General features: G+C 42.0%; 1 protein-coding gene across 1 annotated transcript; it reads left to right on the top strand.

Annotated features, from left to right (window-relative positions):
• Positions 1-10,597: 10,597 nt before the first annotated feature.
• lrrc45 (leucine rich repeat containing 45) lies at positions 10,598-15,949 on the top strand. The gene is made up of 9 exons (XM_048233667.1): positions 10,598-10,678; positions 12,468-12,728; positions 13,468-13,529; positions 13,680-13,750; positions 14,197-14,375; positions 14,784-14,912; positions 15,308-15,420; positions 15,510-15,568; positions 15,845-15,949. The coding sequence occupies exons 2-9, from the start codon at positions 12,485-12,487 to the stop codon at positions 15,924-15,926; spliced, it is 939 nt and encodes a 312-aa protein (XP_048089624.1). The 5' UTR covers positions 10,598-10,678; positions 12,468-12,484; the 3' UTR covers positions 15,927-15,949.
• Positions 15,950-16,265: the final 316 nt, after the last annotated feature.

The following is a 16,265-nucleotide window of genomic DNA, read 5'->3' as shown; positions in this document are numbered from 1 at the left end:
ACGTTGACAGATCTCCGGCAACTCTGTACAAACGTCTTTTGTGATAAATGTAACCGAGGTCGTAATTTGTCCGCCGCTGACAGTCCTTGAAGCCGCCACCTCAACACACACTGGCATGGGAGTCGAACGCTCTAAACACTGAGTTAAAAGCAATTTCCCTTGCAGGCATATAGTGACATATAAGACATAACACAACATATAAGACAGGACAAAAGAAAGAACAGGACAGACAGGAGTATAAGGGGGGCAGAGGACAGCGCAGACGCCTGTCAGAGGGCAGCCATTCAAAAACTCTATGTAGAACAGGCCTGTGACCTTGGACAGAACCCGATAGCATCCGCGATCGATTGGTCCACTCCGACATGCCCACCCCACCTCCTACCACTTGGCTATCCTGTCCACCACAAGGTTTCTACAAATGAGGAAATTGTGCACAATGCTCAAATTCGTCCAATACGTCCAAAGCTGCAGGAGGAGCTGTGTCGTGAAAAAAAGATTATTAAAAGCAAATATATCGGTGCAATGTATATGATTTCCAGCCTTCTTATTTGCTAGGCCTATTGTGGAACTATTTATTCAGACGCCTCACAACCGCGTATAAACTTCCGCTCAATATTTGAACCTGAAGCATAGACGGTGGCGCAGTAATATCAACGTGCAATGAGTCTTCCAACAGAAATCAATGGGATGTTACAAAATGCCAAATAAAACACGACAGAAACTGTATTTCGCTATGCTACTTGTTTTGGAACATCAACTAACACCACTAACCACTCGATGAGTTGCACAGTTTTGAAAACTAACGTTAAGGGTTGTTTTAGGACATGTTTGAGTAGCCTACTACAGTATGCCTGTTGGCAGCCACCCTGAGCAGTCAAAGGCGATTCAAAACGAGTCAGAAAGGTCGAGACAGGACCAATCGTCAAAATGTCGGTGTCCACCACTCTAGTTCATCCAAAACAAACCAGAAAAGGGACTCAAAGTGCTAAATACCGGAATTTTCCTTTAAAGCAGACCCACGGGGGCAGTGGGGAGTTACTTTCAGTTTCAGTTTTGATGCCCCTATGGGTCTGCTTTAAGCTGCCTGTCCATAACTTGGCCTACGTTGTCCCAAATTGTCTCATTCTTTTCCCGATGGGCTGCATGTGGTGAGCTTATACAACAGGGCTATGGGTCAATTTACACTGAACTTGTAAATTGAACTTACACTGAACACTTTAAGATTAGGGGTGTGAGGATTTACACGAGCAACTAGCATGCTACTGTAGCTCAATTCAACTTTGTTACATAAACAAGTCATTATTATGACTGCCGCGCAGCGAAGCTTCCAGATTTTTTAATTATTTTTTTTCAGTAATATTCTGTATTCTGTAGCAAGACACTGAAAGACTCGGGTGCATGAAACTTGTTGGGCATGTAGCCCAAAAATGAAAAAGCAAAAATGAGGCATTGCAATCGCAGATATCTTTCGCTGACAGGTTCAAAACTGCACGGAATTTGAAGTGTAGTCATTATGACACCCTCTGAATGCATGCCAAGTTTCGTGGAGTTCCGTTCATGGAGGACCATACAATAAATAAATACATGTGTACATTTAGTGACTGTAGCCTACACTATGCATGCACATACACACACTCATGAACACACACACACACACAGATAGCTTACACGCACAGTAGGCATGTGGGCATATACAGTATACACACGCACGCACGCACACAGCACACGCTCACACACACATATAAACACCCACACGCACACAGACAAACAAACACACACATAAAAACACACACAGGCAAGCAGGCAAACACGCGCACACACACGTGGACATTTACATAATTGCATGCATGTGTAGGCTATTTTTTCGTGCACTGTCTGTTTATCACAAAGTGCAAAATCTGCAAGTGTGCAAGTGTCAAACCGTGAAACGTCATCAACGCAGCAAACATGGTTGGTTTACATAGAAGGCAGTTGATATGTAACACCCTTATTTGGCTTTACACGGAAGCTGATGAGCGTAGGCTGTAGAGCATCACAGTCCCACCCCTCCTCCGAGAGAGCTTACTCAGAGAATAGGCGTGTTCGACTTGAGGCAGATCTGTGCAGATCTGACTTGATGCATACTGGGATGGACGCAATGCTTGCTGGTTAAAAATTCTGTCCGACTTCTGTCAGCCGGGGAGGGACTTACCACCGTGACACCATGTCACATGACCTTAAAATATCGCGGGAGTCTTAGCCTGCAGACAGATCTTGCAGTTGCCCTCCACGAGCTGCACGAGCTAAAACACGCCCTCATGACGTCAGTTCAAAGCGGTTCAAAGACGTGATGGGGCCATTTGGGAGGAATGTCCTCATGACGATTTTGACGGGAGTCTCATGGTGCTTCCTTATGTTGGAATATGCGAAAATAAGCAGAAATCAAAGGGATACCTTCTTATACGTGATTTCTGCAACAATGGTAGGCTAGCCTACTGAAAACGGTTGGATATTCTGTTATTTCCTGCTGTTGGTTAAACAGATAGACACACATATAGGGAAAACACTTGATATTGAATTTATGTGCTACAATGCAGGCCTGTTAACTGTAACTACATCATAAGAATTTATTTCGTCAGTCATCATGCTCATTTTAATGAGTAAGAATGATAGTTCTGCTGTGTGTTTATTGCAAACAAAATTCTGCGATATCTCCCGCGAGTCACGTCAGGCAGACTGTAGCCTGTCTGTCCGGGATGAGCTGCCCTCTGTTGTAGCTCCTCCCAGCTAGCCTCTGAAGATCACGTTTACGTAGAAAGCCAGACCAAGTCAGATCTGCCTCAAGTCGAACACGCCTATTGTCTAATAAGGGGAGAACCGCCACTCTCGGGAAACCTCCGGTTTCTGAACTGGTTGCAATTCCTGTTCTGGTTCCACATGAGGGCGCTCACGAATAAGTGCAGAATGAATAGAGGTCTATGGAGCTGTACCCCTCAAATCCACTTTTCTCGGGATATAATTTTTTGCCCAGAAATGTGAATGTTGCATGCGAAAGAGGGGGCAGAGAAAATACACACCGCTGAGTATTTTTTGAGTCACTTATTTGTTCTAAAAAGCCATTCAAATGCGTCAATGACGTCATTCATTAGCAGAAAGCTAGTGTGTTGTGGGCAACAAATCACCCAACCTGTAAGAAATCGAAAAGGACGTAAGTACTCGCTCATTCAACTTTTGACCTATAATCCATATTGATCTTGCAGAAACCACAATCCAATCTTTGATTTTTCAACGACAACCAGGTGAAAGAGACACATTTAGCCGTCTAGCAGACCCCCATTGTTTTTGCACTTATTCATAATCGCCCCTAGCGGAACTGCAGCAGATTGCAGGTACAAATAGAGTTAATAGGGAGTGATCCGGCTCTCCGTAATTGGGCTCTGGCTTACTGTAGTTTCCGGAAGTAAATTTCCCATTTATTTCTCTCATTGACGTTTTGGAAAAATCCGTATCTAAAGAGTTTTACAGCATGTCTTAGGCTAACAAGCTACGGCGTAACTCATAAGCATACAACATGTCATTTCGAGTGAAAAAACTAAGAGAAAGTCCAAAAAAAGTCAAAGGTACAAGACTGTGTACATATTTTCATTTCTGAGCGAAATGCCATCTTTGTCAATAAATATAGCTGAGAAAGTTTCAAGCTATGATCATAACGGCCTTTCCACCAATCAGAGGCATCACTGTGGGATTGTGGGATTGTTCAGGATTGTGGGTAATGAAGTATCCAAGACATCGCAATTAAAAGGCATTTATCTCAAAACAAGGTTAGTGCCCCTTAAATTTTCGCCCTCTGAGCATATACAATCGCTTAGTACAGCCGTAGCTGGTTTTAAGTCTACCATGCGGTTACGTTTTTATGGCTTATACCCCAATTGTATTGAATTCTTACTTCCGGAATCGGCTGTGGGCGGGACTGTGATGCTCTATATGTCCGCAGCATCGCTAATGTTGACAGATCTCCGGCAACTTGTTTGCAAGCGATTCAACATGTCGAAGCCGTAGACAACATAACAGGGATCGATAAGCACGTTGCCAGTGGTCTGAAGTTTGCCCTATCTGCAGTTACTTTTACCCGGAAATAGCGTTTTTTGTAGGCTACTAACACAGCACAACAATCCCGCCTAAACAAACTTTTTTGTTTGCCCATCTGATGTTGTTTGTAGGCCTAAGCTATCTCCGCAGATAGGCTATCTTACTGGTCTGTAGGGAGACCGGGGGAATCTCACGGTACCGATCCACTTGCACAACACTTCATTTTGTCGTGTCGCATTCCACTCTAGTCCTAAGGGTGCATCATGAGCCTCCCGTCATAATCGTCATGAGGACATTCCTCCCAAATGGCCCTATCACGTCTTTGAACTGACGTCATGAGGGCGTGTTTCAGCTCGTGCAGCTCGTGGAAGGCAACTGCAAGATCTGTCTGCAGGCTAAGACTCCCGCGATATTTTAAGGCCATGTGACATGGTGTCACGGTGGTAAGTCCCTCCCCGGCTGACAGAAGTCGGACAGAATTTCTAACCAGTAAGCATTGCGTCCATCCCAGTATGCATTGTGTTCAACCCAGCATGCATCACATCAAGTCAGATCTGCCGCAAGTCGAACTCGCCTAATGTTTTAACGATCTCTTCCACGACCACCTAGTAGTCCATAAAACAAACAAAACTAGGATTTGGATGAATATATTGACTGTTGGTGTTTCTGGTAAGGATTTGAGATTGCATTGAGTAGTTTAAATAAAACAAGATTTCCAAATGGCTTGCATAGTTTGTTTAGGCTATTAATGTGTTGTATACTGTTAAGTACATGCCTAAAATTGTGGTCCATTTGTGGAAAAAACACTTAAGATAATGTTAAAACGAACTGAGTATGAGCTGGTAACTGACATTTTAAACAAAACGCCCACACACTGAACGCGGGGAGGCAGCGACATCTATGCGACATGACAAAATGAAGTGTCGTGCAAGTGACTCGGTACCGTAGTCACTTGCACGACACTTCATTTTGTCGCGGCCGCATTCCATTCTAGTCCTATGGGTGACGCCAAGTTTACTTTAACGTGCCATAAAGCATTCGGGGAAGGCAGCGCTGCATTTGAAAATATGTCGCTGGCGAAAAAGCTGGGCTTAAGCCAGAGAATGTCTAATAAAGGGGAGAACCTTCACTCTCGAACTCTTCGGTGTGGTACTGCATCTAGGGGCTTACTGCTTTGCGAGTCCAGAATGAATGGAGGTCTATGGAGCTGTACCCCTCAAAATCTACTTTTCTCGATATAATTTTTTTCAAGTAATTTGAATATTGTATTGAAAAGGGGAGACAAAGACAATACACTTGGTTGAGTATTATATTTTTTAAAGTCACTTAATTGTTCTAAAAAAGCCTTTCAAACGTGTCAATGACGTCATTCATTAGCATGATCATAGCATAGCATAGCATCAATGCTAGCGAGTTATTGGCAACAACGACCCAACCTGTAAGAAAACGAAAGGACATGACTCCCGGATTATTTCACTTTTGATTGATAATCCATATCCATTTTGCGAAAAATAAAATAAAAATCTGAGGGTTTCAGTTGTTAAATAGGTGAAAACAATAAATGTAGCCATGTAGCTCCATAGGACCCCATGTATTTTGGACTCGCCCGCGATCGCCATCTAGATGAACTCTGGTGAACTGCAGCCAAATTCGGTTAGTATGGGATTAATTGAGAGTGGGGAGGCTCTCCGTAGACGGGCTCTGGCGAAGCCCATCTTTATTTAAATGAATCCGTTGAACGCGAGGCGACTCTCCAATGAAAGGACGAGGTTGTAGGTCCTTTGTTCTACCACAACGGTGCATGTGAAACTTTGGTTCCGCTTACAAGACAAATAATGTTTTAACGATCTCTTCCACGACCACCTAGTAGTCCATAAAACAAACGAAACTAGGATTTGGATGAATATATTGACTGTTGGTGTTTCTGGTAAGGATTTGAGATTGCATTGAGTAGTTTAAATAAAACAAGATTTCCAAATGGCTTGCATAGTTTGTTTAGGCTATTAATGTGTTGTATACTGTTAAGTAGCCTGCCTAAAATTGTGGTCCATTTGTGGAAAAACACTTAAGATACGTTAAAACGAACTGAGTATGAGCTGGTAATTGACATTTTAAACAAAACGCCCACACACGACTGAACGTGGGGAGGCAGCGCGACATCTATGCGACACGACAAAATGAAGTGTCGTGCAAGTGGATCGGTACCGTCACAAGCTGACTCTACTCCGCGCGTGGAGAGAATGCCATTGGCTACATTATGTTGGCGACAGGAAACTGTTGCTCGTATGGCTCTTTAGAACAAAGTGTTTCGGATTTGATGGACAGAGCGTTGGCTCTACGTGGGCTTCATGCCAATGCAACTTAAAGAATGTGCATTGTAATTAATCGCTTTGGATAAAACAGTCAAGGCTAAATGAAGAGACGGAGAGTTAACATATCCTACCTGTTCGGGACCGTGTCCGCGTTGAGCTGCAGAAAAACTTTCGTTCTCAGTGTGTAGGCTACAATCAGCTCTGGCTACAATGGGTAGGCTAGAGTTCGCCCCCTGCTGTTCAAATAATAGAAACGAGATGTAGGCTACTTGGAATCATGCATTCTACAATCTGCTTTTCATATATCACGTCTGGATTCTGGAGATTAGAAATGTGACATAATTTAAACTATTAATTAAAGATGGCGCTGCCCTCTCTTCTGTTCTCCTAATAGACTATGCGACCTGAGCTCCCATAGAGATTAATGTCATAGTCCATACTTAAAACCAACTCATGTCTGTTAGTCAGTACTCACTGTCACACAGTAGCCTATAAGATGTGTATACACATTGCATCCTATTTTCTGGCAATGCAATGTCTCTTCAGTAAATTAGCCAAGAAAAAACACAGTACTATATAACATGTCCACACAGGATAGTGTAAAACAGACACAACAGAGCTGCCAAAATGTGCATTTGCAAATAGCCTGCCTTTCTAAAGATGCGCGCATGCCCACACACACACATACACACACTGAAATAAAAGTTGATTCAGTGTTCTGTATATATCTAGTCCTAGAACACAGTGGAGGGCAGTCTGTGATTTCAATCCAAATACACTTTTGTCAACTGTAGCCAATTGCTGCTTGTGATCCTCTAGCTGTCTATTCTGTGTGTGCACTCAAAAATGATGGTCCGAGTTCTGAAATGGGAAACCAACCAACTGGAACAGTTTGTTTTTTATCTACTGTAGACCTTGATATTCATTATTCTAGTCAGCCAATCAATACACTTCTTCAGGAACATTTAAGGGAGGGAAGTTAACTGATCCATTATTGACCAGAGATCAACAACCTTTGGAAAGTAAGGTACCAAAACATTAAACTGCAAAACTGTAAGGCTGTGTAGTAAGTAATATCATATAATCAAAGTAAATGTACACTTACGAGATATGGATGTCTGGAATTCCTTTTCCTTCTGAGTGAGTTTGACTTGAGAAGAAGGTCCTGCTTGATCTTCCTCTTCCTCCTCCTCCTCTTCCTCCTCCCATCCCTCCCTCTGATATCCCCTTTCCATCTCCTTGTGCTTATGTTTTTCTTCTTCTCTGTATCTTAAGCTCCTACCATCATCTTCCTTCATGGAATGCAACAGACCCTGAAAGTGACAAGAGAAAACAACACAATCAAGATTCATTACAGCAAGAACACAAACAAAGTCCAATTAATATCTGATGGTAGTGCAACATTTTAGATTATGGCCCACTATTCATGTTGTATGTTCTACTAATGTTGAACTTTTCAATCACTAAACATCAAACACAATCATAAACATGCTCACAAATATTTGACAGGCCATTACAAACAGACAAGGCATTTAGACATAACTACAGAGGTGATGGTTTGAAAACTCATGATGATCATTACTGATCACCTAGCCTACTGTGTTGCCCTATAATTGATGTAAAATTCTTTGTAGGCACAGACACAAACAACACATCAAGCATAAGGACGGTTACAAGTCCGAAGCCCTAACCAGTAGGCCACGGCTGCCCCAAGGAAATGTTTGACATTTAAATATGTCATGCATATTTGTAGGCTATTGTGTCCAGTTTATATCAGAACGTGACAAATCTGCAAGCGGCCATATCTGTCGAAGAAAAACATCAATGCAGTTAACATGCAGCAGTGCATACAGAAAGTATTTACAGCGCTTCACTTTTTCCACATTTTGTTATGTTACAGCCTTATTCCAAAATGGATCAAATTTATTTTTTCCCTCAAAATTCTACCACAAAACAAGCATGAAGTCGAAGGAATTGTTTTGAGGCACAGATCTGGGGAAAAGGTACAGGGCAAAGGTACCAGAAAGACTCTCAGACCATGAGAGACAAAATTATCTGGTCTGATGAGACAAAGATCAAACTCTTTGGCGTGGCATTATGTTTGAAGGACACCAGGTACCGCTCATCACCTGGCCAATACCATCCCTATAGTGAAGCATTTTGGTGGCAGCATCAGGAACTGGTTGACTAGTCAGAATTGAGGGAAAGATGAATGTACATCGAGAGGTTCTGTAAAGAGGAATGGGCAAAACTGGCCAAAGATAGGTGTGCCAAGCTTATGTCTTCATATTCCAAAAGACTTGAGGCTGTAATTGCTGCCAAAGATGCCACAACAAAGTACTGAGCAAAGGCTGTGAATACTTATGTAGCCTACATATTATATTTTCGTTCTTTATTCTAAGAAATTTGCAAACATTTAAACAAACTTTTCATTGTCATTATGGGTTTTTGTGAATTTTGAGGTGGAAAAATAGATTAAATCCATTTTGAAATAAGGCTGTAACATAACGAAATGTGGAAAAAATGAAGCGCTGTGAATACTTTCTGTATGTACTGTATGGTTAACATGGAAGTCAGTTGACATGTAAGACCCGTTTCACACCGGGTGCGTGGCGTGAACGTGGAGTGTCTGTTGCGTGGCAGATGTGTGGCATTTATGTCTTTGCACACCAGAAGCGTGTCTGACGCTGAAGAAGAAAATGCTACTAAAAATGCCGCTGGTCCGTAGAGTGCACTCACAATGGGAGCTCGTCTGTCATGCCTTATATGCTGCAAATTATATAACAAATGTGTTTGTTATATAGGCTAGCCGATTGTCAAAATAGGGAAATTAAACTGCGTGCCTATACATTTTCAACTCATATAGCCTACACAAACAACAAACAATCTTAAATCGACATTCAAGAAAACAAAATGCCAACATTTTTCTCAAACACTGGCACATTGACCACATATTCAATCTATAACAGAAACAACTGAAGTGACATCTCTGGAGTAAATTCGACTGTGCACTATACAGTGTTGTACATCGAATAATAAACATACAGGTCTTCAGATATACTCACAGTTATGCGCTGTTGGGTCAGTCTGAAGCAATCAGTCTCGAGATCTGTTGGAGACCTTGAGGAACTTTAAGTTTTGCATGCAAACAAAAAGGGATGTTGATAAAGCAATGTTTAAACACCTAAAAAAGGATAATATTACAGGAAAGATTCTGGAATCCTTTCAAATCCAATTAAACTTTTACATATTGAAAGACAGCAAACCACACACAGACAATACATCCTATCTCTCTCTCTCTCTCTCTCTCTCACACATACATACACACACACACAGACACACACAGTGCGATTCAGTCATGCAACTGATATAGGGAACTACTATTGCCAAACTTACAGAGCTACAGACCCATCATATGTAATTAAGCAGTGGGGGTTGGTGGTCTGGTGTTTGCTAAACTGCACCTTATTCTGGAGCTGGTGGTTCCTGTCGTCTGCACTTCTTTAAGAAGCTTTGCCTCTCTGAGAATGCTTTCCTGTTAAACACACTCGCACACAGTATTCACATGTGTACACACACACACACACACACACACACACACACACCCACAACCACAATTGTCACTTGAAACTAGGACATATCCTGCTCTAACACACTTGTATATTCAGAAATGATGACCGTTGGTGTGGTGCTGTACATCACCTGCTGTAACACACACACACACACACACACAAATATGGTTATGGTTATGGTTGTGGGTTTTGGCAGACACCTTTGTCCAAAGCAACACTCAAATACAAAAACAATATAATATTTAAAATTTAACAGAGAACAGATTAGAATGTTGGTCAAACTATAATAAGGAGAATAGCAATAATAAACAACAATGTCAATTTAATCAATAGCCTAATAAAATAAGCAATAAAAATGGGGGAAAAAAGCAATAATAAACAATAATGTCCATTCAATCAATAATATAAAAACAATAACATGGTAAGACTACATTAAGGAGAATATCAATAATAAAAAATAATGTAAAATTTATCAACAGCCTAATGACCACAATTGTCACTTGAAACTAGGACATCCAGCTCTAACAGACGTGTATATTCAGAAATGACTGATGGTTCTGTATTTTTGCTTGTTAGTAAATGGAATCATATTAGCCAGAACTACAATACCCACATTGCCACTAAAACTCCCGTCAGGCTTTTCACTTCCTGGTTACCCTGCAACTGTTGTTAACAGTTCAACATACTTGTATTTGGAGAAGTAGGAATGTGAATTGTAGTCCTAAAGTAAGTACACTCTTTACAGTACTGTTTTCTTTCAAAAGGTATAGATGGTAAACATATCGCGAATTATACTTAGATGAATGGGACGTTAGCCTATCTAATCCATTCTCATTTGTTGACACCTGTAGCCAACTTTGTTTACACATCTAACTGTCAAGCTGTACGTATGCAATCGTGTTGAGCTGCTGATGCATCTAACGAATGTTGTACACGACAGCAAGTAAATATAACCATACGTTTCATAACACATCTTTGAACTTATTAAAACGGGGTTGCTGTTTGACTGTAATTTAATGCTAGCTAGCTAGGACATGAACCTGTGGTCATTAACTTATTCAGCATTAAATAGAAGCATATAAAGCAAGCATACAGGTTTTGATCTCTGTGTAGTCCTACTAAAGAAGCAATAGATGTATTTTTCTTTAGTTGAATTGGTCTTTTTCATGGAAGGGTCACATTTCAGCTCAGTTAGATAACGTTAGTTAGCTGTGCTAACTAACTAACGCCACACATGATACTTAGTAGCTTACTTACAGATGTAATATGCAGAACCTGTGGAATAATGCATAAACTTCTGTGCAGAAAATACTGCAAAAGTAGGTTGCAAAGCTAAAACCTGCCTTCAAAGTTAGTATGACAGCTATTTATTTACAGGTTTACATTAGATAATATGTGGTGTCCCAATTCATTTTCACACGTACATATTCCATTACAAAAACAAAAGGTAATCTCAACACATCTAACATAAATTCCTTACTCCTGCCTAACTGCAAAACAAGAACAAACACATACAGTAGGCTACATCACAACACATGGAGATAGTCACAGCAGAGCCCAACATTATGGAGACGTCAGAGACAGGAATGATACTGGATCTTAACTTCACTTTGTTTAGTGCAGTGGAGGGGACAAAACTTAAAAATGGGCCCTAACATTCTAACTTAATTCTAACATGTAGACGAATGTACACGCTGTAGGTCTAGACTATGACTTGAGTAATCTAGGTTGACGATGTTCTGCAGACAGTGCATGCTGTACTGTACTGTGCTGTGAAGGAGTGCCTTCACGGACCTTGGTACAGCCTTTAGTTGTTATGGCAGGCGCTTTTGTCCAAAGCGACTTACAGAATATGAACATTTGAGTAGTGAAAATTAACAGTAAACATTTTAGCCTAAATTAAGCAAATTAGTTATAATAACAGTAATATCAATGCAATTTAGTGTGTGTTGCTGGTCTCTTGAGCCATATTGTGCATTGCTGGTGTTGTATCATGCGTCATGTTGTATGGTATCAGTTTGGATTGGTTGTTGATTGGCTACTGTGGGAAGCAAACAACCAATATCACAAGGGATCATCTTTCCTGTGTATAACTGTAATATCAAAAGAAAAAAAAGAGAGAGAAAAATGTCTCCAGACCCAGGCAGCTCGATGGTGTTTTATACCTCACTGTGTGTTCACTGTGTGCTGAGTGTGTTTCACTAATTCACGGATTGGGATAAATGCAGAGACCAAATTTCCCTCACGGGATCAAAAGAGTATACTTATACTTATGCCCCCAATGTCGTCTTCTAGGCAGCGCTGTCACCGTCAAACTTAAAGGCACCTTATCCTTAACCTAACCCTAACCCTAACCTTAACCCATGCCTAACCATAGCGCCTTCCAGGCAGCGCTGCCTTGAAGACAACGTTGGGGACATAAAACACCAAGAAACACCCAGGCACTCCTTAGATTGAAATGTCTTTATGGAGCAGAAACTGAATGACATTGTTTAATGTGCACCGGCACACGCAGCTACTGGAGAGAGGACGATGGAGGACTTCAGACGGACGTTCGTGCGCCTGTGCAAGGAGAGTGGCATGGAGCCCCAGGAGTCTGTGCTGACCCAGCTGCACGAGGCCTGCGGCGTGGCGTCCGGCACGGGCACCTCCACCAGGCTGGACCTGAGTGGGCACAGCCTCTCCGCCGACACCTGTGCCGTCCTGGGCCGGGCGCTGAGCAACGACACGGCCCTCACGGAGGTGGTGCTCAGTGACTGCATGCTCAGCGAGGAGGGTAAGTAGAGGGGAGAAGCGGGGGGGGGGGTGGGGGGCATATTTGACACTGTTGGATTACACTTCAACTGTAGCCTACTCTTATTCTGACTAGAGAGCATATTTGACACTGTTGGATTACACTTCAACTGTAGCCTACTCTTATTTTGACTAGAGAGCATATTTGACACTGTTAGATTACACTTGCAACTGTAGCCTACTCTTATTCTACTCTCTGAGAGATTACTTGATGTAAAGTGGCACAAACTTCATGTTTTTTTTTTGTAATGTAATATAGCAGTATGTAAGTATTGAACTGGCGGAAAATGTCACCCATCTTAGATTTCAAAAAGAATTTCACACAATGAATCAGTACAAAATGTAGGGAAGTGAACAAACAGCATCAGATAACTTTGCAGACTTTCTTGAGCCACCCTCAAGTATGGAATAGCTTAAATCTTAGCATATTTTTGAGGGACGTATCTTATTTTAGTATTTCAGTTAGTATCAGACAGAATAGGGTGAGATTTATACCAACGGCCTAGATATGTTCTGTTGCAGCTGTTCTTTAATGCTAATGTCTGTTATGTTTTGATATTCTGTTATCCAGTCTCTTCTGTCATGCGTATATCTGTTATGTTCTCCTATTCTGTTCTGCAGTCTGTTCTCTTATGTTATGTTCTATTATTCTGTTATGTTCTGTTATTCTGTTCTGCAGTCTGTTCTCTTCTGTTTACGGTTCCTCCTCCTGTCATTTTCAGGTGCCAAGCTCCTGATTAGCGGCCTGTGCTGCAACGCCACAATCAGGCTCCTTGATCTGAAGGTGAGGCAGAAAACCCAGTTACTCTCTGAAGAAGATTGTGAGCATAGCATAACCTAAGGCCATGTCCTCACTCTACATTGTGCCGTTGTGTTAATTATGCCTTTATTTATTTATTTATTTATTTATTTGTTTGTTTGTTGTTTTTCCTAGGGAAACAACCTGAGAGGCTCTGGGGCCGAGGCACTGGGCAAGCTGCTGGTCCGGAACAAGACGATCCGCAGGTGAGGCGTAGGAAGTTGGCGTGTACTGCTGCGGAACTTTCTCCTGGCCTGGCCAGCTGACTCGGTCAGTCCCTGCCCTGGCAGGGAGAGACGCCAGCGCTGGCCAGCGTGGTGTGAATGTAACTGAGCCTTCACTTCCACTTCCGACACTATTTCAGTAGTCTGGCAATCGACTCTGAAATCGAATCGCCTGACTGGAGATGTGCCCGTTCTTTAAACACACACACACACACACACACACACACACACACACACACACACACACACACATACACCCACACACCCACACACACACTAACACACATACACATTTACTCACTCACTCATTCGCTGACTCTCTCTCTCACACACACACACACACACACACACACACACACACACACACACACACACTCACACATACACACAGACACACACACACAAATGCTGTGTTGCTGTGCACTCAGGCTGGTCCTGGAGTGGAATGCCCTGGGCATGTGGGACGAAGGCTTCTCCATATTCTGTGAGGGCTTGGCCACCAACTGCCACCTGACACAGCTGGACCTGCGCAATAACCAGATCAACCACCAGGGGGCGGCCGAGCTCGCCATGGTGCTCAAGAGGAACAGTGTCCTGCAGGAGCTTGGTAGGCACACAGGCACTCATTGAGTTTTTCCTCATGGATCTTATCACTGAAAAAAACACAGAGAACAACACAGAAAAGTCATGTTTTGGGAAAATAAAATAATGTTTACTTTAATATTTTTATGACGCAGTGTGTGTGTGTGTGTTTTAATTGCATTGCATGTCTTGCATGCAATGCATTGTTGTGATAGTGATGGCATTGATGTTTTTGGATGTAGATAGATAGATAGATAGATAGATAGATAGATACTTTATTGATCCCCAAAGGGAAATTCAAGATGTGTTTATGTATTTGTGCTGTATTGCTTTGTAAGATCATATGGTCTCGGGGGTTCTTGCGTGCAGCACATGGTTTCCCTTTATCTTCTGCCTTTGTATTCATTTCATTTCCACCTTACCCACTGAATAGACCTGCGGTGGAACAACATTGGCCTGCTGGGAGGCCGGGCTCTTCTGGAGGGTCTGCAGCAGAACCGGACTCTTTTCCGCCTGGAGATGGCTGGGAACAATGTGCCTAGTGACACAATCAAAGCCTTGGGTGAGCCTGTGCAGTCAATTCACCACGGCTGGCCATTACACATCATAATGGAGGGCCGTCTACATGTTGTAAAGGGCTAGTGTGATGTTGTGTTGCTGTGTTTTGGAGCAGTGAACAAGCAAATTAACAAACAACCACTGTAATTGTATCCAGTATGAATTTTTGAAATCCTAAATGATATAATACAGTTTGTGTTCATTTAGTTGTAATTGTCTAGGGTTGTAGTAAAGGCCCGCTGGTCGCTTCACTGCAACAAACAGCTTATTGATTATCTTTTTTCTTCTTATGATGCACTAGCTTTTACCAGCTTGGTTGTGTACGGTCAGGTACTGTTATGCTTATGTAAACTGAAGATCTGCTGTCCTGTTTTTGACCATGACAATTGGCCCCTTTAGATCAGGCCATCAATCACAACGCTGACCGGCTCAACACGCTCAGGGAGAGCCGCAGCAAAACCACAGTGCTCAGCAAGGAGATCCAGATCCTGAAGGGGGAAAAGAACCGGCAGGTGAGAGGCATGCTGGGAAATGTAGTCTTTAAGCGATATAGTGACTTCCTATCAGAGTGCCAAGTGAACCCGCTGTTGTCTGTCTGCAGTATATGAGTCTGATGGAAACCATTGACAAGCAGAGGGATGAGATGGGCCGAAGCAGCAGGTTCGTGTGCAACCACTGAGAGCGATAATGGTGCATCATGGGATAGCTGATGAAGAATATTAGGTGTTCTTTATTTGTCCACAAATATAGAAAAGTTATATAGAAGGGCAGCCATACAACTCCACTAATACACCACTAAACTTATATGCTGATTTGTTTTAAACATATTAGAAAATATACTAAGCTATTAAATATATTATAGATAAAAAATTAAAAGGGGAAAAAGGGATTTTTATGTGCAAACTCACTCTGCATCTGTGTGTCTCTTGGTTGTAGGAACACAACGTTGCGTGTCGGGCAGCTACAGGAGGCTCTGAATGAGAAGAAGTCTGCCGTTAACTCGCTCACAGCAAAGTAAGATCACGATACAGCCAGTGCAGTGTACTGTTTACTGTTTACTTGTGCATCTTTGGGTTATGAGCTATTTATTAGCTGTGTTTATTTGTCTGTGTGTGTGTTAATGATTGTATGGGTGTCTGAATGATTGAGTGAGTAAGCAAGCTCAGAGTGTTTGTGTGTGTTAATATGTTATATATATATATATGTGTGTGTGTGTACATATGTATGTCTATGGTGCTGTATTGTATTGATATAAGTATGCATGTCAATGTGATTATTGTGCTGTATTTAGATACGAGTGTGATTATTGTGTGGTATTTAGATACGAGTGTGTGTGTGTGTGTGTGTGTGTGTGTGT

The sequence above is a fragment of the Alosa alosa genome, chromosome 22 (assembly GCF_017589495.1).
Source record: "Alosa alosa isolate M-15738 ecotype Scorff River chromosome 22, AALO_Geno_1.1, whole genome shotgun sequence".
Taxonomy (NCBI): domain Eukaryota; kingdom Metazoa; phylum Chordata; class Actinopteri; order Clupeiformes; family Clupeidae; genus Alosa; species Alosa alosa.
The sequence above is the reverse complement of the archived record's forward strand: the minus strand, read 5'-3'. Positions and strand labels throughout refer to the sequence as shown.

Coding starts and splice junctions, on each gene's coding strand:
- lrrc45 (XM_048233667.1), top strand. CDS start 12,485: ATGGAGGACTTCAGACGGACGTTCGTGCGCCTGTGCAAGGAGAGTGGC. Junction 14,376..14,783: donor CAGTGTCCTGCAGGAGCTTG/GTAGGCACACAG, acceptor CCCACTGAATAG/ACCTGCGGTGGAACAACATT. Junction 14,913..15,307: donor TGACACAATCAAAGCCTTGG/GTGAGCCTGTGC, acceptor TGGCCCCTTTAG/ATCAGGCCATCAATCACAAC.